This window comes from Zootermopsis nevadensis, unplaced genomic scaffold (genome assembly GCF_977971745.1).
Source record: "Zootermopsis nevadensis isolate Lab colony 2312 unplaced genomic scaffold, Znev_1.0 Znev_ptg000021l, whole genome shotgun sequence".
NCBI classification, from domain to species: Eukaryota; Metazoa; Arthropoda; class Insecta; order Blattodea; family Termopsidae; genus Zootermopsis; species Zootermopsis nevadensis.
In genome coordinates this window covers 13617524-13645248 of record NW_028259153.1, presented here as the reverse complement: position 1 = coordinate 13645248, position 27725 = coordinate 13617524, and the positions used below count along the sequence as shown (strand labels likewise).

Genomic DNA, 27725 nt, shown 5'->3' with positions numbered 1-27725 from the left:
CTGACCAACTTATGGATCCATGGAATGTAATAAAGATGTATGTATGATGTATAACATGTATTGTATTATTATGACTTATTCTACATTCTATTGTCATCTGACCAACTTATGGATCCATGCTATGTAATAAAGATGTATGTATGTATGTTCCAGGATCAAAAATAAAAAAAAATTGCTATGAACAACCCACAAAATACAGCCATCTTTATCAGTGCCATTATATCACAGAATAGGTTTTCTGCAGTGTTTCTCGTATTGGATGCAAAACGTGATTATTCTATAATGCCAAACTTCGATATGAACGGCGGGAAATTGTAAAGTGAGGTTATGATGTTGTGTTTGTATCCTATATTTGTGGTATTTCCCATCAACAGAACATGTCTGTTTTTGTTTGGAGGAAGGAATTTTTAACTTACAATATGATCGCTTAAACTATTTATAACGTTTTGTTAGAGTGGCGCGCTTTCTTTTTGTTTTGTTATTGCGTGTTGCAAATGTGAAAGATGGAAGAGCAGAGTAAGTGTGATTGCATTCTTAACATTGAGCAATTTATATGCTTTGTTGGCCGGAAAGATTAGTGTAGAGGTTACTTACACACACAGATACATATTGACATTTGGTATGGATCATATTTGTCAACTTGCACCACATCCTGATTACTAGGATTTATGGACTGCATTCGCATTTGCATGTTATTTTCCGGCAAATTTGATTGTGTATGACATGTACAAAACCAATATTTGTAGTTCTGGATTCTTAATCTAACACTGATTATTGATGTAAATAATGGTCGTTTTGATTGTTTACCTTTGTCTCTTCATATATTTGTAGGTTGCAACAACCCTCAGCCACCTTTTGTAACATTTTCATATGAGGGAAATTTTCTTATGAAATGAAAGACTGGAAGAATTGACTGTGGATTGTTACAAAATTATTCCTTTACATTTATTTGAATTATTGCTTGCATGATGTAGTTATTCTGTACAAATACTTGCAGAATGGATTCGACGGAAGACAAAAGCAAAGAATGAAGAAAATCTTGATCACCTCGCACATGCTTGTAATAAGCTGGGGGAGCTGCATTTCAAACATAATCGATATGAGGATGCTTTGAAAGAGTATAAGGTATGCTAGATGGTTATGTGAGTAACATTGTGCCTTTGTGACTGGGAGTGTGCTAATCCTTCTGGTTACAAAGAAAATATTGGTGTATGGTACAGGTTTAGTAGGACAATAGGGAGTTTATTCCACATATTATGGGATTTTTCCTCCCAAGCATCATATGTACTATCCCTGTTTTATTCTTGGCTTTGCCTTGTAATCTCTAAAGCATTTTTTTTCATATTGCAGGAAGAGTCCACAGTGTGTGAAGCATTGGGAAGTGTTATCAGGCTTGCAGTAGCACACCGGATGATTGGAGAGGTATACACCAGCATGGGCCAGTATGCCAAGGCTTTGAAACATCAAATTAAGCACTTGGGTATGACATTTGCATTCTGACAGTTGTAATGAGTGTTTCCTTAGTCCCTCCTCTTGTATAATTGCCATGTAGCATATTTTTAAAAATTCTAAGTGCAAGAAGTCATACAAAATTACTAATTGGTAAATCTGAAGTGAAGAGAGCACAAGAGAGACCTAGACATAGATGGGAGAAAAATATTAAAATGGATTTTGGAGAAATAGGTTAAAGTTTAATATCCTGCTTGATTTGCTTAATTTCTTTACAGTTTCACAAAACCAGTCAATTAAGCCGGTTTTAAATCTATTTATCTGTCATTTTTCCAGTCTTACATGTTTGTATCTGCATCCTGGTATGTCTTTACATTATGTGACCTGTTATGTCCTTCTTGGACAGTGTTTTGATGTAGTTGCACTATTTTCTGTCAGCACTGGTGCTGGTGAAGATAAAACCAATAATTTTTTGCTTGTGTGTGATGTACATACATGTTTTTCAAACAGATCAAAATTTATTTAATATATGTTGTATTTGTGTTGGGTTTTATGAGATGTGTGGTGTTGGAAGATTGTGGGTAAGTACTTCAGAGGCAGAAGTGCATGGAAAGCATATTATACAGCTTCACCATTTCTTATATATTTGTTAAGGGACACTAAGAGATTTTTATATTGTAGAATTGGCAAGAGCAGAGGCCAATCAAATAGAAGAGCAGAGAGCTCTTGCAACAATTGGCCGCACATACTTCTGTGAGGCAGAGAGCATTGTGAATGATGATGTATCATACCAGTCTGCACTCTCAAATGCTAAGAATGCATACAAGAAAAGTTTGGATCTGTGTGAGAGGTAGGTTGCTATTTATTAACACTCTTGTTAACACACTTGAAAAATTAACACTTAATTTTCGATATACAGTGATTTTTGCTGTAGCAAAGAATTTCAAAGCTAAATCTCAGCCATCACCTTCTACCACTGAGTGAATTTTTATCCATTGATGCTGAATAGCACTGCTTTATATATCCTTTTTAATTTGTTGTTCCCTTTTCCCTGTGTACTGTATGTATGTTAATGCTAATACCATATTAATACTACTAATTTCTAAATAGTAATACTATCAATTTTTGAATGGTTTGTGCTTGTCGTAATAAATAAATACATCTGTTTGTACTGCAAGTTTACATCTTTACTCTTATATTTTTAGATTGCTGGAGTCCAAATGTTTTCCTCTGAATAAATCAAAAATTAATTTTGATTTAACTGATGTTGCTTAATTAATTACAGTACTTTAAAGGAATGCTTCCCTTTTGTAGTAGAATAAGGAGTCAGTGTATATTGCTTTACCAAACATCACATTGTAGTGGTTAACACCCGTATTTCATATTTGGGCTATACTTGTTTTTAATCATGAAACAATTTATTCTGAGTAAAGTTTCAATGGCTTTCCTTAGTCCCTCCATGCAAATTGTGGAACAATACCTTAGGATATGCTCTTACTACTTTCTTTCATGTACTTCCCAATTTATAATTTTTGTAACTTTTCATTTGACACTGTTTAATCAAAGCAGCTGATAAATACTTTAAATAAACTAGTGAATAGGAGGCTTTAATATTTTACTACAGGTTAAAAGGAATTGGCAAGTGGGAGCATATGGAGATGAGGGCACGGCTTCTGTTGAACATAGGCCTGGTGCTGGAATGTCAGCATGATCTACAAAAAGCCATTGACAACATCCACAAGGTTTGTCAAGTCTCTCTTAACAGAACCCAAAGGGTTAGCTCTGCTAATATTAATACTTTACATGAACATACTGATGGGACCAGATTACTTGTGAGTTCTTTGGGTGGGAATAAAGACAAAGGTGATGCACACTGTGCATGCACATCCACATTTTCTATCCTTTTCAAAAAACATTTCTTTGTTCATGGCTAACTTCTGGGTTGTTTTACCACGTGGTCTGAAAGAAGTTTACTGATATTTTACAGGTGCTTGTTGCCTGAATTATTTGGACGCTCATTACCCTTATAATTGGTAATAAGAGTGACAATATAGTCACTTTTTATAAACAGCTGTCATGTTACCGGGCTCTTCCATGTACAGCACTGGAGAACTCTGCTAGCATGTAATCAGGACCAAGTAGTAAGCTAATTCAATCCAGTCAAATTGATGGAAAACATCAAAAACATAAAATGGGGAGAATGTATACTTGTATGATATTCATATATGCATGCTATGATGATCTTATTCCATGATGAAAGGCTTTTCTTGAAAAGTTTGTAGTTGCTAGTTGGTCAGTAAATTCCCCACTTTTATATACCAAAAGGCTCATTACTATGTTCAAAGAAGTTCACAATTTCAATACAGTGTCACTATATTTTAAGATCCATTTAAATTTTATCCTCCCACCTGCACCAAAGTCTCGTAATCTCTCTATTCTCTTCAGGTTTTAAGACCAACACTTTCTGAACCATGTTGCATAAATGTCTGAATTCTGACAGGCTAGTTAAAAATTGTGTAATTTTCAGCCAGAATATTTGTTTTTCTTTTGCTGTCAGTTGAAAAAGTGGAAATAATCTGAACTGCCTCCCCATTTATGTATGCAAGGAGCCATATAAGCTTTGTGCATTTATACCATAATATATATATAAAATTAATGCATTATGGGGAAGTTTTGTATATATTTACCTGTACAGTCAAACCTCGGTTCACGAACTTAATTCGTTCCTGAAGGCCGTTCGTAAACCGAAACTATTTTCTCCATAGGAATTAATGTAAAATGGATTAATCCATTCCTGGACCCCAGATGATTGCTTATTTAAAATTTTACAACAGTACTTTGTGCACAAGTTCTTAACACAAAATCAATGGAAACCATTAAATCTATCACAAAGAAGATAAACATAACACTAAGCAGATCAAGTATAGACAAAAACTTAATTTAGTTTTACCGTACCTGTATGGAGGAGAGTTGAGGGCATAAGTGGAAGGTGGTGAGGAAGTGAAATGTTATTGTTTGGAAGGGGATTCTTTTTCTTTTTTCTGTCTCTTGGCACCACTCGACTCTGCATCAGACTCACTGGGCCTCTGTCTCACTAAAAAGTTGTCCAGAGTGATTTGTTTTTGTCTACGTTTTAAAATGTTTCTAAATTGACACATGGCATTATCACTGAAAATGTTTATGCTGCGGCTTGCTACTGCTTTATTGGGGTGATAACGTTCCACGAAACTTTGCACCTCACCCCATTTTGCACAAATTTCACGGATCAAAGGAGTAGGAAGATCAGAGACACAAACACCATTTTCATGTTTGGCTATGATTTCTTTCGTAACATCTATCATGATATTGGTATTTTTTCTTTTCACTTTGCTGCTATCATTGTCTTTCTTTGGCCCCATGCTGGATCATTCTTCTACAAATACTGCCGATGCTGATACTCCCAGCTTATTGCTCCACGATGTTGACGGCTTGCGTGTTCGTAACTCGAGACACAGTACGTCATTCGAGACGCTTTGTGTTCGGAAAATTTGTTCGTAAACTGAATTGTTTGTGATCCGAGGCGTTCGTGAACCGAGGTTTGACTGTATTTTGTTACATCTTCATTGTATTTGGAAAATATTGTACTTCATATTGGAGGAAGTATATTTACTCCATTTCCATGCATTTGCCTGTAATTGTTATGGCAGTGTTTTTTTACTAATTTGCTGATGTGAATAAATCATATGTAGGCTGTACAAATCTGCAAAGAGCACGATCTGTTTGAAGATATGTTCCGATGTTACTCCTCTCTTGGCATGTTATACCATCGTCAGCATAATAGCAGTAAGGCACTGAACATGCTTGGACTAGCGCTGGATGTAGCTGGCAGACTTGAAGACAAAATACAGCTGTCTTGTGAGGTCTTCATTAACAAGGCTGAGGTATGTCATATTATAAGACTGAATTGAAAAGGGAAGAGCCTGAACACGAAGACATGAAAGGAATTTCTGTTGCTTCTGTCTACAGAGAGAGGCTAGCAGAATAAAGTGGTAATTATTAGTGACCTATTTATGTGCATAATGTGCAGTAGTTCTGTATTAAAATTGTCATATAAACAGGTATGCCAAAAGACGTATACACTCAAAGTTAATATTCTGTAATATAATGTGATAATGTGTACACAGCCAGATCCACTGAGAAAGGGAAAACTTTGTAAATATAATGGTGTACTGAATAGCAGTCCCTCATTATGATTCATAGCATACATTAAGTTTAGTCTTCTCTTGTTGGTCATTATTATTAGGGATAGTGGGGTCCACCACATAGGTGATCCCAACTGAGAAAGAAACTCCACTGTTGCCAAAACAGAGATTAGGAAGACTGGTAAGACCACAAAAATAACTATCTGGAGTAGGAATATCTATGTTTGATTTTCATGAATCCTTAAAGATATAATGTTAATCATTTTAACATAATATATGTTGACTGATGACTCAGATACAGTTAATATGTTATGCAGGTTCTTTTCAGCCTACCAGACTTCCATGGAGCAAAGCAAGAATTGCGTCATGCATACAAGCTCAACACTCCTATAGAATCTGACCAGAAGACAATATCAAAGAACTTGAAACTTGGTAAGAATAGACTTATTGATGACATTGATGTAGACCAAGAGAAGTAATTCTTGCAGTTACAAAATTGTTGTGGTAGCGTAGCTCACTTAGTAAAGTGACTTACTGGTTGTGGGCTTGACGTTGCTCATTTGATTCTTGCCACTCTCAACATATTTTTTCTTGGAGATAGTGAAGTGTTGTTTGTCATGTTGCAGCTATTGTAATGTGTGATACTGAAGACCAGCTGCTTAATGTACCAGACACAGACTTTATCACTAAGAAGAAACTGTATGAGACTATGGGAGATGGGTGTGCTGCTGTGAAGAACTATGCAAAGGCTCTGGAGTATTATCGAAAGATGCTGGAGGTGTATCATTCAAGTTTTTATTGTGCAGTGCATGTTCATGATATTGTTAATGCTTTGGTAGCCTGTATGGGTCTGTCTTGTTTCAGTATCACATATAATATTTAGTCACTCCCAGGAGTTTTAATGAATTAACTTCTTTAAAAATTTTGTACCTCAGATTTACTTTTTAAAATATTTTTATATTTAAATTTGTTTTCAGTGTACAGAGGCCCTGGGAGAAAGTGGGCAGCAGTTAACAGCAGTGTATGTGTCACTCTCACAAACCTATAAAGACAATGAGCAATATAACCTCGCATTGGAGTTTTTTTACAAGGAACTGGAACTGTGGGAGAACAACCCTGCAGAGGTCAGCTTGTCCATTTGCCATTTGTTTCACTATTTGAATTCCCCATGTACTCAATATATGAGAATAGGTAATTTATGTGCCCCTTTATGCAGTATGTTTCAGCATGGTAAGTGTAGAAAGGAACATTAACTTTTCTGTGTTCTATTGTGCTAGACCCTGCAAGTGATTCAGAGCTATGTGAACTGCGTAGGCTATATAGTATCGACAGGATAATCAGGAACAGTGTGCGATGAATTGGTTTGGCTTATTTTAACATCTGTCTAGAGGAACTGAGTATGCCTTTCCCCTGAATAATGAGCAGCAGTGCTGTCATATATACTGTGCTTCTGTACAGAGTATTTGAATATAAAACTACAATATTTAGTGAAAAGTAATTGAAATAAATTATATTCATGAAGAAGTAAAGAGAGCAGATTAAATTTGGGTAATGCATGCTACCATTCTGTTCAGAACCTTATGCATATAATTCATTCTTGAAACATGAAGCAATACACAATACAACATTCCCTTCTATGCAGTAAAGTAGAAAGCATGCTAAACTAAACATTTCCATTTCTTTATACTTTTCAGACCTTATAAGAAATATAAAACTTATCAGTGAAAAATATATGTGCTTAAGGTGGTATTTTGCATTTTATGTTGTGCAGAGGAGCAGGAATTTTTTTTATTCTCAACCAGCAAATATATATGTTTTAGAAGCATGATCAGCTTTCATTAAAAAATGTGTCTATAAGTGATAATTATATATTTTATATCCATATTTTGAATTTGTATTTCTGTCTGTATAGTTTTGTTTAGTGGACCACAGTCAGAAACATAAGTTGTGCTGCACACAGCTCAGTACTGCCAACCTTATTTCTCTGCAGGCTTGCAAAACAACACTTAGTATTGGTGAGGTGTTAGAACTGCAAGGCAGATGTTACGAGGAACTGGAGGAAACGTATTACAAAGCTCGAAAGTTTGCTCAACAGGCTTCCAACCTGAAATTGGAGGCCACAGTGTTGCGTGAACTGCTAGGTGTTCAGAAGCTCAGGGGTCGTGATGAATTGGCATGTGAGTATTCCCAGATGTGCATATCATTGAGCTGCTATACAAGTGCAGTTATCTTCGTATGAAAGTACATACTTAGCAATCAGTGCATATCTGACCTTTTGCTATTAATCCAAATATTTGTGTGTCTATAATACATTATTTTTATGTTCTTTGTTACCAAATTTTCTAAAATAACTCATTGTAGCTATGACAAATTTATGTGACAAAATATCCTATCATGGTTAATAGAATCCAGTCCAAACAGGAGCATAATTCTAGCCTCCTCAAAAGGATATCTGTGTGTTTCAGTTGAGACTCAGAGGGAGTTGCAACTGATGGAGAAAAACGTCAAGGATGAGATGAGTAGCTCCTCTGAGGATGAAGAAGCTTCACCTGACATTGGGCATGACATCTGTCTGGAGACTTACTCAGGTTTATTTATTGTATATCAGAACATGCCATCTGCTCATCTATGTGCTTTCATTGCATTACATGTATGAAATGAATACATGGAGGGAAAGTCTCTTCTGTCTGTCCATATGTTTTATTTACGAAACTAGTGAAGAGATTTTATTAGTATAATTGTAATCTCCACTTTCCATGAAGATGAAGTTGAACTTGCCAGTTTTCTGTTGGATGATTCAATGTACAAAAAGTTGGTACATGACATTGCATAAAATATACACATTCCATTTGAAATGTTTTCAGGTGGTGAATATTTTAAGAAATGTTTGTAAAAATAGTCTATGATACCTGAAGTGTAGTAGCTGCATAATTAACAGTATATTTGTATCAGCAGTAAATGAACACCAAGGCCAATGAAGTATGAAAATAGTAAATAACCACTTGTTTGATTTTGGCTAGACCAATCCTTTCTGGTAGTTCTATTCACTTTATCAGGGTTTCTAGTTCTCACTCTTAAAAACTGTATTTTAACCTTTGGAAAACTGCTGAATGAAGTTGAATTTAATTGGTATCTTCTTAGAAAATTTTGTGTCAGCACTAAATTGTAAGATTAGGTTCATATAATTGCTATATAATTTATGTGTACAGAATGTGAAGGTAAAAAACAATAAAAAGTATATGAGAGCCTTTGTACAAAAGTTTTGCATCCAAAGGCCAGTGCCTTGGTGCCCTCAGATTTCAGTTAGCAAGGTTGAAACAGTAACAAATCGTTGGCTGAATATGGATGTTCAAATAGATTTTCCAGTGTGGAAGGAAATTTGATTTTTATTGTATAATTTCACTTGCTTTTCCAGTGGATGCAGGGGGTAGGATGTAGAGTATGTAACACTTTGCTTTCATTGCTGCATTCTTATTTGATACAGACTCGGAAAATGAAAATGAGGAGTTTGATCGGCCAAATCAGCCTCGCAGACAACCTGCACGTCTCAGAGTTCGGAAGAATGAGAAAGGAGAAACACAGCTGCATTTGTCTTGTATGAATGGCAACCTGACACTCGTCAAGAAGCTGATAGAGCAAGTGGGTCACATTGAGAGTCAGGAAACTGTATTTACTCCATCTGACAATTAACCCTCTGACGTGGTGATTTAAATACCCCGCATATACCGCTGTTGTGCTGTTCCGGCGGTAGTATTTTTTAAATGCCCGTTTACATTTTTCTCTAAAATACTTTATTTATCATAACGTTTGAACTATATGAGATACAATTATGAATTTTTCACTGCAATCCTCTTTAAAGATGGTTTTATAATCTTACCTTATAAGATGAGCACCATGTGTGTGATCAATGGAAGCAAGTGGATTAGAAGTTGAGTTTTGTATGGTAGTTCTTGAAACATCATCAAAACACAACACTACACCAATAAATAGATTCTATCCTTTTCCTGCGTTTCTGGCACTCCACACAATGTATCTGAGGCCTTCACTTGTTTACTTTAGCAGAAATATGAGCCATGAAATGTCCCCCCTCCACGTGACTATCAGTTGGCTGGGAACTGTAGCCCCTACTATATACATCATCATAAGAGTTATAACCGTCTCTTTCTAACAAGGCTTCTAATTATAGATTTCTGAGTATATGGGTGATAAAATTTTGTTATTTCTAACATACCCATACATGACCATTCCACTTGTATTCCCAACTTGAATAACCTTTTGTCTGCTTTAGATATGACCTTTTTTCCTCAGTCTTTCAACTCTGTTCCCCTCTCTTTATTTCCAGGATTTGTGGCTGTCATTTTAACCTTTTTGAGACCCTAAATTCCATTCACAACAAGCACCACATGTATGAGGGCTAGCCTTGAAAACTTGTATATCAGGCATTTATACTTAGGAATGGCCAGCACAGTTACAAGAAATACACACACTGTTGCCACATCATCAGAAGGAGGATTCCTTTCACAGCAGACCAGTCCAAAGTTCATAAAGCAGTCGTTATTCATACCATACTTATGGGTTGTAGAAATTAGACTTAGAGCCTTGCGTATATGCACGTAGAACCAGAGGCAGTCAAATTTAAATGCCCGCGTATATACACGTAAAAACATGTCAGAGGGTTAAGTAACTAGATTAATATTTTTATGCAGCAACTGAAAACACTGATAAGTGGGAACATTTTGGATCACAGAACTGCATGATTCAGCACATTTTTGTCAATCAATTGTTAGGATTCTGTTTGTTTTGTGGTTTCATTAAATGTTTTATTGGCAAAGTTTTTCTTTCTGTCTTTCTTTCTTTCTTTCTTTTCTTTCTTTCTTTCTTTCTCTTTTTTTCCCTCTCTCTTGGGTGGTAAGTTGTTAGAACAGAGAATCAGAGGAATTCCAGTGTTGGAACATCCACTGTACTCAGCCTGATTTAGTACTGTGTGACTTTCTCATGTTCCTGAAAGAAACGAGTATCATTTTAAATCAGTTGATGGAGAAATGTGACAGTGGTACTGAAGACTTTCAGAAAATGATTTCCTATGATGTTTTCAGGCATGGCAAAGATGTGTGTGTTGTCAGTAGAGTGATTAAACTTGATGAAGGTTAATCACTGTATTTCTTTTGGGGAATCAGGCCAGTTACTTTATTGTAATACATCATAAAACATACTGTTCTTCATCTTCTTAGACTGATTCCCTGTAATTTCCAGAATTCAAGTTGCTCATTTCTCAGGACTCCTTTGTTTAGTGTATGTATTTCTTGGTATTCTGGCAGCTAATTTACCATGCTTGATTGTTCAATCAATTTGTTCATGTAAATTAGTTTGGTGTAGTAGTTTAGGTTTCAGAACACTTTTGTTGTAATAGGTGAACTTACTTTTATGCTCAGAAGAAATATGTATTTCTTTGAAGTATACATTAATTTTCTGGTTTGTTGCAGTTCTTTGATTTTATGTCCCTAAATTCACAAAAGTTTTGCATTACTTAGGGTCATCCTGTAAACATTCGTGATCACTGTGGCTGGTTGCCACTGCATGAAGCCTGTAATCATGGTCACCGTGATGTCGTGGAGTTCCTGTTAGATAAGGGAGCAGCAATCAATGACCGTGGAGGCTCCCAGTGTGGTGGAGTGACACCACTTCATGATGCAGCATCTTGTGGACACTTGGATGTTATGGAGCTGCTGCTGGACCGTGGGGCATCTGGTTTGTCTCGTACCAATGAAGTATGTTGCACTTGGACCTTGATATAATAATGTAACAAACATCTAACTATACACGATATGCATTATACTGTATTATTTCCCATACTTTGTTTGTTATAAGATAACTTTGTATCAGATACAACTAGCATCCAGGTAACTTACTTTAAAGGATCAGCACCACTAATGCAAAAGCCCACCATTAGACATGATCCTGAGCTAGGTGAAGCCAGTTCACATTTTTTAATCCTATGTACTTAAAATCAGTTTCAACTCATATCAGATTTTTCAAGTAGCCATTTTTCATGACTTGCCACCAAGCTACATGTTTCACCCATGTAACATCTTTTATTTCACTGCTGTTAACAATATCTGTATGAGTCATGAAGCTTCTTATATAATAGAATCCATTCTCCACTTACTTTGTGTCTTGTAGGTTTAAATATTTTCCTGAGTGATTTGTTTACACAAGGGGTCGTCAACCTTTTTATACCTACCACCCACTTTTGTATCTTTGTTGATGGTAAAATTTCCTTACCGCCCACCAGTGCCGCACGTACTGCCCACCACCATGAAAGAGGTACAGCTCAAAGACTGAGTGATGGCCGGTAGTAAGCCCCGCCCTCGTTATGCCCACTAAACTCGTGCCTTTGGCTATGGAACTCATTCGTTGCTCCCTCGTCCACGAGTATACTTCGACAAGTGTCCGGTGAATTATTATCTATATTCAAAGTTTAGAAATGGAATTCAAAAGTAAAATGCAAAAGCATATTTTAAAAAGTCAAACTCGCGAAGTTGTTAGCAGTGTATTTGATATATGGAGGAAGAACAAAATTTGTAACAACGGACAAAAAACCCCACCACCCACCATGAAAGCTTGAATCGCCCACTAGTGGGCGGTAGGGACCAGGTTGTCGACCCCTGGTTTACACACATCTGTAATTCATATTCTTCCCTCACAGTAAGAGTGCAGGTTTCACAACCATTTCCAACAACTTTGGTGTTAATTGTTGTATTACATTGTTTGTTATAGGGTCAAACTCCACTTGACTGTCTGTTGAAGTGGTATCAGCGCACAGACATGAGATTTGGTCCAGTAGAGCAAACATTCTTTGAAGAAATTCAGATGCGTCTAAGAACTGTGCTTGAGAAGGGTTTGTTTTTTAGCTTAATATCTGAGATGTTCCAATTTTAAATCTTGGCCAGGTGGATTTGTGGTCAGTAGAAAATATTTGATAATTAGTGTAACATAATTATTGTTAGAAATATGAAAAGTATAAAGAATCACCATAAATGTAAATGTGAAGCTGTTCCTGGCCATGACCCCAGCACATTGAATGTGTATTGAAAACATAGATGTGAAGATCGATGCTTTGTAAACTTTGTTTCTAGATGAAGGTTGTGATCAGCTTGCATACCAGCTGTTTTTCTATTTGTTGTAAAAGTTTGTGATATTTGCTGGGCAGACCTCAAATCCAATGTGTAAAAACAAATTTGCCTCTCGCAGCAATTGAACCCTGGTAATCTAGTCCGTAATCACTCTGTTATTGGAACTATACTGGCCAACATATAATTGAAAAGAGCAGAAAAAATTCCTTTGGCCATCTGATTGAGTGCATTGTGTTTTGGTATATGCCCATTCCTCATGTATTTGCATTGTTACAGCTGGTCACTGTGTGGATGACCTTACAACTTCAACCACAAATGGAAACTGTACTTCTCGATCACATAACAAGAAAAGATCCAGACCAACTGCGACTCTGCGTAGAATGCTGGAAGATGTGACTTCAGAGGATGAAAGCCCAGCATCAGGATGGCACCAGACCAGTCCAGGGAGCAATGTGACATCTAGTGATGATCTGCCTCCAGGACATCACCAGGATGTAGATGCTGATGTTGATGATGGGTGGGTTGGTTCTGGACAGGAGTTGCAAAATGCTGCTGAGGAGTATCGCAATGTGATGACAATGCTGCGAAACAAGGAACAAGCAAATAAGGTACCAGCATCATCATCATCTACACTGCTTGTACAAAAACTCTAAGCATGGTAACCACTACAGCATGTTGTGCATATCCATGAAGTTGATACTATCCATATGTACTGCCTGTTTGTCCCATTACTATTGTAGAACAAAAACATTTTATTACAAGTGTGATAAGGATTGTGACTTGTGAGTGGTTTAATGTACTTTTGCATGAAAATTATTCAAACTGATGGTAATTATTTTGTTTATAGTAAGTCAAAATATTTTAGTGAATTGTGTAGTAGCTTCAGGTAAGAGGTAATGTTTTAGCTCATTTTATAAACTTGCCCTGTGACAGAACCAACGTTTCTAACTATACTGTTGCCACTACAAATATATTGTCTCTCTCGTGTGATATTTTCAGCTTTAGGCCCAGTTTTCCTGTTAGGGGTATTACAAAACAGAATCTTTCCTTTTCAGAAGTGATTCTAAGAATCTTCTTTCTGTAGGTTTATGCTTAAAAAATTATATGAGCATATCTTATTAGAACTCATTCTTACAGTGTCTTTCAGAGTGCAATGTGAAGTGTATTATTGGTGAAAAATTTAATTCTGTCACTGTTTTCTCAATTCTCCCTGCAGTCTATCTTAGAAAACACATTTTAGCTACTGTTAATCTTTATTCAGTAGTCTACATGGGATATATGGCTCAAAGAGGTCTATATTGTATTTATTCAGTAGTACTAGTAGTAGTACAGTGAAACCTCTATCCATCGTTCCCGGAACTATCGTTTTCCCGGATGCATCGTCCGTTTTGTTCGGTCCCGAATACATCCCATATAAAATAATGTTACATTTTCCCGCTTCTATCGTTCCTCGAACTATCGTTTTATCGCATCGATCGTTCAAAAATCTTAGTCCCGGCCAACAATTTTCCCGCAATGATCGTTTCTGAGAAATTAAAATGCTGGGTTTTGAGATAAATTAATACCGAAAGACGCACAATGATTTTGGAATACACAGTAGGGGTAACCTGTTATGTCGCCCAACCAGCACAGATCCTTTTGGAATGAGGGGTCAGTGGTGCAGGGGTGATAGTTGGAGTGAATGGCGGTGCTCATTGTCAGAAATTTTACGATTTTAATTAGGGTGCACTCATATTTCGTTCCAGCGATGCCAAATGGCATGTGCACTGTGAATTTCTTCACAAATGCTTTTATTACAAGTACAAAGGAAAGGCTGGCGGCACTTTTCATTCTTCTGGTTCGTCTCATTTCCAGTGGTTCAGTGTCTTCTACGGCTACGTTTCGTCGTGTTCGGCAGTAATAGTATTTCCATTCTACCTGTTATTGTTCCAGTCTATACTTTTGTTGTTGTTCCCGTAAATATTTTGTTATTCCTCTTACTCCTGTTAATTATTTTGTTATTATTCCTGTACCATGTCTCGCCCACTAAAGCAAGTCAGAACTCTTCAAGAAAGATTAAAAATCATAGAAGAAGTGGAGAAGAATCCATTTGAAAAAAGAATCGACATTGCTAAACGCCTTGGATTAGCACCATCTACTTTAAATTCAATAGTTGCAAAGAAGAAAGAAATCCGAAAACAAACTGACAAGTGCGGTAATTCATGCAAAAAAAGGAAATCCGGAAGAAAATCAACTTTCAGTGAGCTAGAAAGTGTCCTCTTCACTTGGTACCAGCAATCGCGGGCCTCAGGAATTCCTGTTGATTGCAAGACCTTGCGGGAAAAAGCCAAGACGATAGCCGCAAGACTGAATATTGAAAATTTTGCAGCGTCGAATGGCTGGATTAGTAGGTTTAAAGAACGACATGGTATGGTCTACAAGAAGTTAGCCGGCGAAAGTGCTGCTGTGGATGTGGAAGTAACGGAGCTGTGGCTCGAGAGACTGCCAACACTGCTGGAGGGATATGAGCCGCGGGACATTTATAATGCGGATGAGACCGGACTTTTCTACAACGCCCTCCCGGATAGGACTCTGGCATTGAAAGGTGAATCTTGCCACGGGGGAATACGTGCAAAACACCGAATTACTGTTCTTCTGTGTGTTAACAGTGACGGTAGTGACAAACGGGTTCCGATTGTAGTTGGAAAATCACTAAAAAACATGAAAAAACTTCCGGTGAAATATCACGCCAACAAAAAGGCTTGGGTGACAACAGACATCTTTACGGCGTTTTTAAGTTCTCTGGATGCCTCCATGGGCGCACAAGGCAGAAAGATTTTGCTGTTTGTTGATAATTGTGCCGCTCATCCGAAGGACACGACATTTCTACGAAATGTGAAAGTCGTGCAGTATCCAGCAAATTGCACGAGCGTCTTGCAACCGCTTGATTTGGGCATCATAAAATCTTTCAAGCAGTTGTATAGAAAGCGCCTTGTGCAAACAGCTGTATGTGTAATGGATGCTGGGAAGGATGTCAACATGAAAATTGACGTGCTACAAGCAATTCATTTCACAGTGGCAGCTTGGCGGCATGTCTCCCAACCAACTGTTCTGAATTGTTTTCACAGAGGTGGCTACGGGTGTGAACTTCGCGCAGAAGCAGACTCTAACGTCAGTGTGGATGAGCATGATGGCTTTCACGAAGACTGGAATAGATTTGGCGCCGTGAAAGACGTGGTTAAATTTGGTGACTACGCGGCAGTAGACAGCGAGCTTGCTACATGCGGAGTCGACACGATTGATGAGTTGTGTGACGATCGCGAAGGGGGTGGGAGCGGTGAGGAAGACGACGAATGCGAGCCCGAAGCTGTGCCGAGTTTTGCCGAAGCACACGCTGCATTGGCAAAAGTGAAGTCGTTCTTTTATGCCCATAATATTAGCGAACGTGACGAGGAAAACATTTTGAACGTGGAAAGTACTCTGTTTGGTCTAAAACGTAAAGTTTCGACAAACCAGTTGTCCATTAAAGACTTTTTTGGTAAAAAGAAGTAACTTTGAAAGAGAAACATTGTTTTTTTTTAAATTTTTAATGCTTTCCCGCATCTATCGTTTTTATTTCCCACCCCCGCCGAAAACGATGCATCGAGGTTTCACTGTAGTATGATGTCATGTAGCAGGTTAGCTTAGTTTACTTTGTAACAGACATGGTTGACAGAATTCTTAAAACCAACTTAATCAATCATCTCCCTTGCCTTTTTTATATTGCTGTTGCTTCATTTACCTGCAGGAACCAAGTTTACACATTGAGGTGAAAGATATGCGGGGGTTTCTTGCAGAAGATGATGTTGGAGAGAACTGGTTGGAGGATGATATGGCTTCCACCTCAAGACCAAACAAGAAGAGACGCCTTGCAAGTCCCATTGAAAAGCACAGGTGTGTGGGTGCTGAAACTGATCTACAGCATGCTGGAAAGATAAGCATATTGTGTTTCATATTATCACCTCTTGAATCAGAAGGGCATGCATAGAAAAATAAGTTATTTCTTTGTGCAGGATGTTCATTGAGTAATTGGTAGCTGTTCAGCTGGTGAAAAAATTTACTGTTATGGAATCTAAAGTTCATTGTCATGTTCACGAAACACTGTGAATGTACTTTATTCTGAACGTGTTGAATCCAGTACTGACTTTCATACCATATTTTTTTAAGATCAGTTGAGATTATGTTATATTCCCATCTGTAGTATGTCCCACTCGATGATGAGGGCTGAATTAAAAGCTTGAAGACAGAGTGTAGTCTGATATAACAGAACCATATACACATAAAAATAAAAGCTGCACATTTTTCAGCTTGACATATTTATAAACATGATAGGAAAACACATTATTCTTGTTTATTGTAAAAATGGCAAGTTGTGTGTTAAATAGAATATTTAAAGGGCAGAAACTAAACGGTGAATTAATTGCTACGCATTAATTTCCATTTGAGCATTCCTCTGATGTTTGTTCATTACCATTGAATTTCATTCATATTGATACCAAGAGTTGTACCCCTATAAAGCAACTGGCAGAATTGTAGTTTTGTCTATTTTAATATTTAGGGTTTTTGGTTAGGAGATAGGACAGTAAGAATCTGAACTGAATGGTAACACACATCCATAGAATTCAGTCTGCTTATAACTTCAAGAAAATATAATTTTGATTTGTTGCTGTTGTTCCTAAATATTTCACGTTTCTTGAATTTTTAATATTTCCTTGCTAATTTTATACATATTATGATAGTGTCCTGCATTCTGGTAATGACATATGGATATGTAATTAATTTTCTTGGCACTTTTTCTAGACTAACCTCCATACTGGAATTAATAGAATCCTGCATTTTCCTTTATGCTCTTAAAGAATTTACAGTGTAAATTAACATCAGCATAGACCTGTAACTGAAGTGTTTCATTCATTTTCAATCCCTTCTGGCTTCTTTGACCTTCCTAATAGCATATACTAAACCAGCTGGAAAGCAGTGGTGATGGAGTGGCATGTTTCAAATTATTATGAATAGGAAATGCATCAGACTATTGCTTACCTATACACATTTTGATTAGGCTGACTAGTTTTATTGGGGTACTAAATTCAGTGATAATATTGTACAGTGTTTCTGCCCTGAGTCGTAGACTTCCTTGAAATCTAGATCATGTCCTGTCCTGTTTCTGGAAGGTCCATTTTAATGCTACTGTCACATCTTCACCTAGGTCTCCCAAGTGGTGTCTAATGTTGAATTTTGCAACTCGCATTATGTACACATTGTGTCATTGTGTTAACTGCAAAAACAGTTTAGAGTGGTTCCTGCGTTCTGTAAAGAGAACAAAGTCTTTTGGGGCAGCGAGCTTCAAATGGAACATAACACAGACCTGCAAAAGGTGCAGTACACCTGCAGTTCCATGGTTCCTTCTGTTGAAGTTATGATATTTTTGTGCAGATTGGAATTAATGACTGGCTCAAGTAGGAGACGCAGTGCTATGGAGATGGGTGTTGAGGGCGAGGATTTGCAGACAGAGGTAATTTTGACACCAGAGGATAACAGGTACTTGGAAAATTCTTATGTTACTGTTTCTTGCCATCTCCCAGTCCTTCACGTTCTTGCAGTTTAAATAAATGTAATAAGTGGTTCAGTGACTGAGTTAGTTAAATGCTTAGTAAGTGTGTGATGTAGTCATTTGGTCACTCAATTTTTTAGATAGACTATTATTTGGTGGGTACAGTAGTTACTTAACCAAATAGGTAGTTGGTTATTTAATCAGACTGCTAGTTAATGTGTAGTTCATCAATTAGGTAGGTAGTATATAAGTTATTTAGTTATTTGGTCAACCAGTAAATAATAGATAGGACATTTTAAAACTGTCAGCATTCATCAGCCTTGAGTATTTTAACTTTTGCAGACTACATCTAAATGTAATCAAAGTTCCGCATAAGAGTAGATCTCTTGGAATGTTGAATGTTCCACGACAGACACTCCCAGATACAGGGTTTGTCACCACAGCAACTCCTCAGACTACTAACTCTGTTGAGATGGCAGCTTTACAAGCCAACAAACCTGTTGAGTTGGCTGCATCGCTGTCAGTGCGGGTGCGTGTTGAAAACAAATTGCTTCTGGTGCCAGTACCATTACCAGAACAACTGACCATTGGGTGGCTGGCACATGAGGCTGCAAAAAGATATTTCAGGTAGGTTCCTATGCCAATAAATTATTGCATAGCGTGAAGTTCTAAGAGTATTTTTCATGCCTAATTTCTTTCATTACCGATATGGTTAGCTTAGCATAATCTATAATAACAACAAAAAATTGTATGGTAGCAGAATGTTCAGATTTATCATTAAACACTACTAATACTAAAGCTTACCATTTGGTACAATACTGAGATTGTTTTGTCCATTCCCCATCCTCAGCCTCTTTCTAAGATCTATCTTAATTATTTTCCTCCCACATCCTTCTTGGTCCTAGAAGTGGATGTTTTCCAAGAGATTTTCTGGTAAAAATTATGCGTGCATTTTGTTTCCATCTTAACAACATGCTGAGCCCATCTTAGCCTCTTAGAATTTTCTACCACAACAACACCAATAATGATGATGATGATGATGACAACAACAACAACAGCAACAATAACAACAATAATAATACTAAGTGATCTATTTTATGTGATGCAGAAGTACATCTTTCAATTATGTTAAAGTTGTACTGTCATGGTGTTTGTATTGATATTATATAAAAAGGTTTCTTATACAATATATCATAATGTTTATAATCTAACTTCATACAGAATTTCACATGACAGGTTGTCTTTCATTGTAATATTATTTTGCTGCAATTCATTGTCACAATACCAAGGTACAAGATGATTTCCCTTGCCCCTCTGAAATGTTTGGACAGTCATCTAGGGAGAGATGTCACACCTTTCTTGCAGTATTGAAGGCTTGCAGCCTTCTCTTAGCCTTGTCACAAGAGATGGTGCACTCCTGTCAGATGATGACCCAGTCTTACTTGTTATGGGCAGTGAAGAAGTCCTGTCTACTGTAACGTCCTGGAACATTCCACCATTGACAGATCGCTACATGGAGGCCTGCCGATCCTTGCGCTCAGGTATTTGCTACATTAATCACTGAACAGCTGTTCTCTTCATCTGTAGAATGAAGGCAGATGTGTTGTGGTACAGGTTCTTCCATGAGCATTTCATAAAGTTGTTATTCAATCAATTAGGATATTGCCTGTCGTGAAACTCAGAGATTCATGTTTTTTAACATAAAAGCCTGCCATTGAACCCTGTCTTGACTCACTTGATTTCAGTCCACTCTTTCACACCATTTGTAAATACCTCATGTTAATACTGTCCTCCCAACTGTGGCTACATCTGCATTGATGGTTTTCAATTAATCATTTATGTACACTTTTAATTATATCTTGTATGCTACATGGCCACCCATATGCCTTTTTATTTAATCAGTTGAATGATATACATTTAAAAGCAGGATTTGTGGAGGATGGTCATGTAATTTTCTCTATTTAATCTCTTGTAGATCCAGTTTTACTACTCTGCATTTTCTCTTAAATACCCTGAATCTTCAATCTCTACTCCCCTCCAAGTTTCAATATATATACATATATAACAGCAGGCAAAATTACAGTTCCTATATGTGTTTATGGAGCCCTAAGTTCACTGCCATGTTTGCCTTGTGAGTGGACCTTATCCTGAGGCAGTTGAATTAATTCAGCACTCTCACACCTTATTTCTTCAAGATCCTTTTTTATATTATTATTCTAGCTACCCTTAAGTCTCCGAAGCGGTCTCTTCCTTTGAGATTTTCTAATTGAAATGTATGAATTCTCATCTCAAAGACAGTTGGACAAGGATATTAATGTATTGCTCTAAATAGCCATCAGGGCAGTGGAATCCCATTATAAATAGCATTTAAAAGTAAAGTGTCATTAGATCTGTAAGCATAATCCAGTTCAAAGTATTTTGTGTGGGGACCTGATGATCTGAGTATAAGGGACTGGACTTTTGTACCAAAGGTCCCAGGTTTGAGAAAAAGTCAATGTAGTTTGAATATTTTGAAATGTCTTTTATATGCCTATATCATGGGTCTAATGTTTGATATGTTGATTCTGTGTTGTAGCACCAGATACACATATCAGTTCTTCTCTGGAAGCCAGTCAGGCCACTCAAAGATTGCAGTTGTCAGACCTGGCACTCCCTGCAGCAGAGTTGGCACCACTGTTTCGTGCACTTAATCGTCAGCATACACTTCAGCAGCTTTATCTTTCAGGAAATTGCTTTGGCGATGAAGGAGTCAAGGTAGGGGACACAAAGCAAAATAAACCAGCCAGAAAGAAAGGATAGTAGCAAACACCTCTGTCTTCAAGAGCTTCTTGATAGTTATTTACCTGTTAAAGAAATTTAATCTTGCTCTTACAGAACATTGATGTGTTCGATGTTGGATATGTAGAGTTTTTCTTTTGTGTTTTCATTGTTCCTTATTGAGTGCACAAATATAAATAAAACTGAAATGCACACAGCAGGATCAGCTAATTAGATTAAATAATAAGAAAACTAGAAAGGTCTGATCTATACTAGAATACACAGTGTCCACATGTGTTCTTTACAAATTGTGAACTTGAATGTTTTTCACTGTTTTAAAAAGTTACCATATTATGTATATACTCTGTAAGCATTGCTATCAGTATCATTTACTTAACCCTAGTAATAGATTTCATGTGACATAAAAACATAAGGTTTATTTATTGACTCTTGCTTGGTTGTACTTTTTTCTTATTAACAAAAGAAATGAGTGAATTATGATGTAATGTACGAGGTGCGATCGGAAAGTTTCCAGACTGCGCGTATAAAAACCCGTACACTTATCTCAGATATTAAATTCATCCATCACCCTCGAAGTAGTTCCCCTGGGAGTGAACACAACGATCTCAGCGCCGCTGCCAAGCCTGGAAGCATCCCTGGAAATCTTTCTTTGTCAGCCTGTCAAGCACCATCTGCGATTCTGCCTGAATCTCTTCTATCGTCTCAAATCTCCTTCCCTTTAGCTGAATTTTTATCTTTGGGAAGAGGAAGAAGTCACACGGAGCTTAGAAAGGAAGTTGGGGTCGGTTCTTGCAAGATCTTTGACCTCCTGACAAATGAGAAGTCGATTCTGCTTCTGGTCCTCAGACAGGATGCGTCACATGTGGAGTTCTTCCTTTAGAATCAGCTGACAGGTCCCATAGCCTATCCCAACAATGTCGCACAAGTCGTTGATGGTACGACGTCGATCTTCGTGAATGGCCTGCCGAATCTTCGTAACATTTTCGGGCGTTGTGCTCGAAGATGGTCGTCCAGAACGCTCGTCATCGACAGAGGTTCGGCCATTTTTAAAATGTGAATGCCACACAAAAGTTTGTGCACGACCCATTGCGGACTCCCCAAATGCTTGCTTTAGCATTTCATAGGTTTCCGTAGCCGTTTTGGCGAGTCTTTGGCAAAATTTGATGCACACTCTTTGTTCATGAAAATCCGCCATTCCGAAATCGCAGGAGGGTCGGTGTAATGCACTACCAAAACGCCCGTAACTAAGAAACAAATGCTAATTCGATGATGCCGGCTGGCACATTGATTCACTATGAATGTAGGCCGCACCCCCTAGCGGCAGAAGCTCGTACTACATCCGGTTTGCCCTCTATTGACACAGTCTTGAAACTTTCCGATCACACCTCGTATTCCATAATTTTCACTAAATTCATGAACATAAGTTTTTTCCCTTCTCTACTGTTTCAGTTGTTTGGAAACTGGGTTTTGAGAGATTACATGTTCTGATGGGCCTGATTTTATATTACAGACTGGTAAATAAATATAATGTATAGCCTGTGATACATGTTAATCTATAAATTCTGAAGAAAAAGTATTATTGAAAGACTGTTAGTTAGCTTGGACAAATTCAGTTTCTGACTATACATATCCTGTGTTATTAATGTCTTCTTCATGTACTGTGTATCAGTAATGACATAACAGTGTGGGTTAGTTTTTGTGATAGTGTACTGGACTTGTATGCATGTAGTTATGGTATCAAATTCAGTTCAGGTCTTTTGTTGTTTTTATTTGTTTGCTGGTTTCATGCAGATGCCATTTTGGTTTGCATTATACAAAGAAAAGCTATATTGAAGTCATGAACTTTTCAAAACTCTGTTATCGTACATCAATGTATGACCCTATTGTAAGTGTTGCAGGTGTTAATCCCACCTCATAAGTTTGTTCATCTGCTGTTAGTATTACCGATTGTTGGAAAGTAAAATGTATGATTTTAAGTTGGACCGCAGTGGCATAATGTCCATACCAGATTTCATCACATGACTTGAACAGAAATGGCTGCAGTCCAGTATATGCCTGAAGAGATTCACAAACCTTCACCAGGATATCCAATATCCACGTTGAAATTTAAAGAACTGCTTTATTTTGGTCATTTACAGTTATTCTTAGTGTTCTTTAATGTTATTCAGTTACTGCATAGGCTATGAAGCACTACGACAAGATAATTGTGAGTGATTAATTGATGTCTTTGCCTGTTTTAAGGTACTGTCTTAGAATTTTCATAGAAGGAAAACCACAGGAACCTCATCACTGTATCCAGTTTTGGCTGAGAGATTCACATCACATTTCTTATCAGAGTATGGTGTTTGTATGTTACCAGTTGCTGGTTGCAGGCTTGCCAACTTTATCTCAGCTGCAGGAGCTGGACCTTAGCTGCAACAACATTTCGGCTGATGGTGTCCTTCATCTTAGCACTGTTTTTTCAAACGTCACAGCACCAGTACTTCAGGTAAGTGTCAAAGATGACTGTAATGTGACATACAAGTGATGTTAAGACTTCCGATCCATTACGTTTTAGTCATGTTCAAAACAGAATTGCAGTCCTAATGATTATTAAGCTGCTGCTTTAGGGCTAATGAGTTGGACTTCTGTTGCAAAGGTCTGAGGTTCCAGACTAGCCAGATAATGAGCTGATTTTTCTTTGTCTTTCTTTTCCTGACCTCTGACAGGGTTAAAACTTTGTGACTGTGTAGTATTCAAACTCCTTGTCATGGTTTGGAATCCATATCAGGCTGTAAATCCACTTTGACAGTCATCATCATCCTATCATAAGGGGTAGTGAAGCCTGCCTAAGTAGTGGCCTCCTTTGCCATTGATGAGGTATAACTGGTGCCTGTATTACAACACACTGTTCTTTCAGCTTTTCATGATAGTACTCACTTTCCTCATAATATCGAAGTGTCTAAATATTTCCATCATGTATTCTCACTCCTGAGAGGTATGTTAACTAATGACCTGGGAAGAGTATAATGGTTTTTATTTTGGGAGTGTAACACCATTATTCTATTAACATGTTTAGAATCAGGTTTAGGCATCCTCATACTGTTCCTAAAATGGTTTGGTTTAAGTATAACAATTTTTTTTTATTTTCTTTTATAAAGTTGGTTCAGTAAAAAGCACCTGATTACCAGAGATTAAGGTCTGCAACTGTGTTAGATTGATTCTTAAGACAAAGAAGTTTCTTCCAGAGCACATTCATTGTCAGAGTTACGGCAAGAGAAGTATTCTGATTCTGGTCAGATGTTACAGTCCATCAGGCTGTTTTTTACTAGTAGCCTGGAATTTCGAGAGAAAAGCACCCAACACTTGATGATCAACATATATCTTAATGATTTTGGTGATTTTGTGTGATTAATCTCTAGTAATCACCATTGTTTGTGTTTTTGTTGCACCTTCCTTGTGAATGTTTGTGTCTCTCTGTGCATCAGTATTTTGTAAACCAGATAACTGAATAGAGATATGTACCAAGTAATTCCCCGATTTCTTTTGAAGAAATTCATGCCAAAGAGGATAAGTACATTTCTTTTTACTTTAACTTAATGCTTCTTTCATATACCTTCTTGTTGTCATTTGTTTGGTATGGTATTTTAATTTGACATTAAATTTTAAGGCAAATATTAATACACACATTGATGAGATTGCATAGAAACATGTGTCTTACATAAATGGTAGTACTGAATATTTGTGTTATTTAAAAAGGCTCTGGCAAGACTGGACCTCAGTCACAACCCACTGGGTGATGGCGCTGTTAAACACTTGAACATCATACTACCTAAGCTTGTGTCCCTAACTGTGCTTCAGCTGCAAGGCTGCCATCTTACTGTCAACTGCTTCAAGTCAGCAGACATACTGCTGTGTTGTAAGTAAAGATCCTTGTAAAATTAATGGTCTGATAGAATGTGCTGATCAAAGTTTCTGCTTCATATTCAGAAGATTCAAAATCAAATAGCAGGTTATCATGACTCAGGTATTTGTAATTTTCTTTCTTCCAGATGAATGTTATAATGCTACCTTAAAATAGGTCATGACCACGTTCTTTTGACATTAAATAACCACTATTTGTAGTGATTCTATCATATTTTATTTGATGCTGTGATGTATATATAAGTGACACATCATCATTAATTAAACCATGGAATAACCAATTATCAAAAGTCTGGACATTTGTTTGTGCTTGCAGTGGATTCTGTTCATGTACTTGACGTGAGCTACAATTCCCTTGGTGGAAGCGGTTTGTTGGGTTTCCTAGGATGGGTATGTCCAGCCCAGATTGTCACCCTCAATCTTGGTGCTACCACAGCAAGTGGTGATTCATCTGTGGCACACGAGTTAATTCAAATGTTTACAGAGAAGGAGTTCAACAGACTGACAACTCTCAATCTGTCTGACTGCAAACTCAGGGATGAGGACATCTGGAGTTTGCTGAAGTATGTGACTCATGTTTTGTAACTAAAGTGATAACTCTTAGAATTTCATTTCACCACAAGACACATTACTTCTCCCAAATACATTATCATGTCCTACTAGGCCTGTGGAATTATATGTAACCTTATTTTAAGGCTGAATCAGAGAATTTCAGTATTTATAGACATACAGCATGCTGCTGGCTCATACTTGTGAGCTGCTTGGTGATTTTCTGCACTCTAGTGGCAGTTTATTCATTTGTTTATAGCCACTTAACATTATGTCTAAACAGAAACTAAAAACCCAATTCTCAAGGTGTGGATCAAGAAATACATAGATCTGGTTCTTGAAACCAACTGTAATACTGCATTCGTGCTTTACATTCTGGAGGCATAAAATTTTGTTTGCTGTGAATTTAACAGATTTTTGTGCCATCAACTGAGCATTCTGATGCAGCACATTGAAGAGCTAAGCAGAACAACAGTTTTTTATTAACACATTGTAAAAAATTAAACTTAGCAAGAAGAGAAATTTCCAGTTGTTACTGCCAGTGCATGGGTGAATGGAAAATCGTCTGATGTGGATATGCAGTGAAACAGATCCTGTATTATCCTTAATGAATAAATATGCTGTGTTCATCCAAAAAGACACCTATATCCTTTTCCATGCAGCTACATATTCATTGTTTTGTATTATACCATAAAATAGATTCCTTCCACACCCTTTCCAATTCATTCTCTGGTCTGTTAACCTATGAGGTTAAAAAACTATTTAAGAACAGACTTTATCAGAAACATTTCTTGTTTCTTACTGTCACATAATATCCATTATCCACTTCCTGCTGTTTATTACATGTCTTACACTTTGTTATGGTCTCAATTGTAATCTCATACATATCCTGTCAGCAATGCAGTCTCAATTAAATGTTGCATTCTGTTACAGAGTACTTCAGAAGGGTGGTACACTTGAAACACTGCAATTGGCTGGAAATACTGAATTGAGTTCTGTGTCACTACGCCGCCTTCTGCAGTATCAGCCTGCATTACACTCAGTTGACCTGTCCGGTTGCACCAATATTGCTACATACCTTGGGAATGCCTCCCCACAGCTCTGGATGGCACAAAAATGCTACAAGAAACTGGAATCACTGACATTAAACTCACAAGACTTTGGTAAAGAGGAAATGGAAGCATTATGGTGGGAAGCATGGGGGGCAAGGGCCCATGTACAGAGGGCCCCAGGAGGACTTCTTTGCTTGTCATTGAAGGAATAAATTGTGATGTTATGAAGTGGATATTACATTGACATGAAGGAAGGCTGATTGTATGAGAAGAAATTAACTTCCTGGTGGTAAATTATTGTCAGTACAAAATGTCTGGAATTATTTTCCATAGCAGAAAACCCACAGTGCATTTTTATAAAATATATCATAATTTAAATGTGTCTGTAAATAGTTGGTGACATTTCCAGATACTTTATTACATCATACTGTCAGTATGGTATTATCCTAAATATCCATGTGTTGATTATCTTTATGCTGATTATATTGACTGCACGAAAAGCATAAAATGGGTGTATAAGGGAGGTTATGTCTGCCCATCTGCATGTTTTATCTTCATACCTACTTGATAGATTTGAACAAAGTGTGTTATTTGGGGTTTACTCTAGGAATTGTCTGTAAATTTTAATTTTGGTTCACTTTGATCAGATCCATCGAGTCATGCACAACTGAAATATTGGTAGAAGAAGAAAAGTGGTCAAATATAACCAGTACTATGTGTGGCATTTCTTTTTCTGTCTGAAAAAGACTTTTCATACAAAATATTAGTACATAGTACAAGATCTGCAGTTGTTATTTGAATGCAGTGAATATTTAATAAAATACAAGAGAAAATAATTTCTGTCTACTGAGAATAACTGTGCAGCAATAGATTTGTATCTGAGACTGGTTTATTGTTAAATAACACAATTTCATCTTCGTGTTGAAGTTATTGTGAACATTTTTATTAAAACCCATTCATAATTCAATATCACGTGATTAATGTACCCACAAAGCCCTGAAAGATAAGTTGAAAATAAGATTTTAATTATTTGTGATTTTAATTAATCATCAAACTAGGATTTGAGGTTTTCACATAGGTGCATCCAAAGATGGCATTCTCATTCCCCTAATGA

General features: G+C 37.1%; 1 protein-coding gene across 2 annotated transcripts; it reads left to right on the top strand.

The window, feature by feature from the left end:
- Positions 1-244: 244 nt before the first annotated feature.
- LOC110831642 (tonsoku-like protein) lies at positions 245-27537 on the top strand. Of its 2 annotated transcripts, none has more exons than XM_087352317.1 (24): positions 245-516; positions 998-1125; positions 1351-1480; positions 2131-2299; positions 3074-3191; positions 5262-5369; positions 5948-6062; positions 6257-6408; positions 6608-6754; positions 7621-7807; positions 8096-8218; positions 9115-9269; positions 11162-11398; positions 12408-12528; positions 13040-13371; positions 16530-16675; positions 18212-18316; positions 18672-18956; positions 19695-19870; positions 20905-21083; positions 23467-23595; positions 24846-25005; positions 25327-25573; positions 26493-27537. In XM_087352317.1, the coding sequence occupies exons 1-24, from the start codon at positions 504-506 to the stop codon at positions 26821-26823; spliced, it is 3993 nt and encodes a 1330-aa protein (XP_087208443.1). In that variant the 5' UTR covers positions 245-503; the 3' UTR covers positions 26824-27537. The 2 variants fall into 2 exon arrangements, with proteins under 2 accessions (XP_087208443.1, XP_021923559.1); XM_022067867.2 differs by having other exon boundaries at positions 5178-5369.
- Positions 27538-27725: the final 188 nt, after the last annotated feature.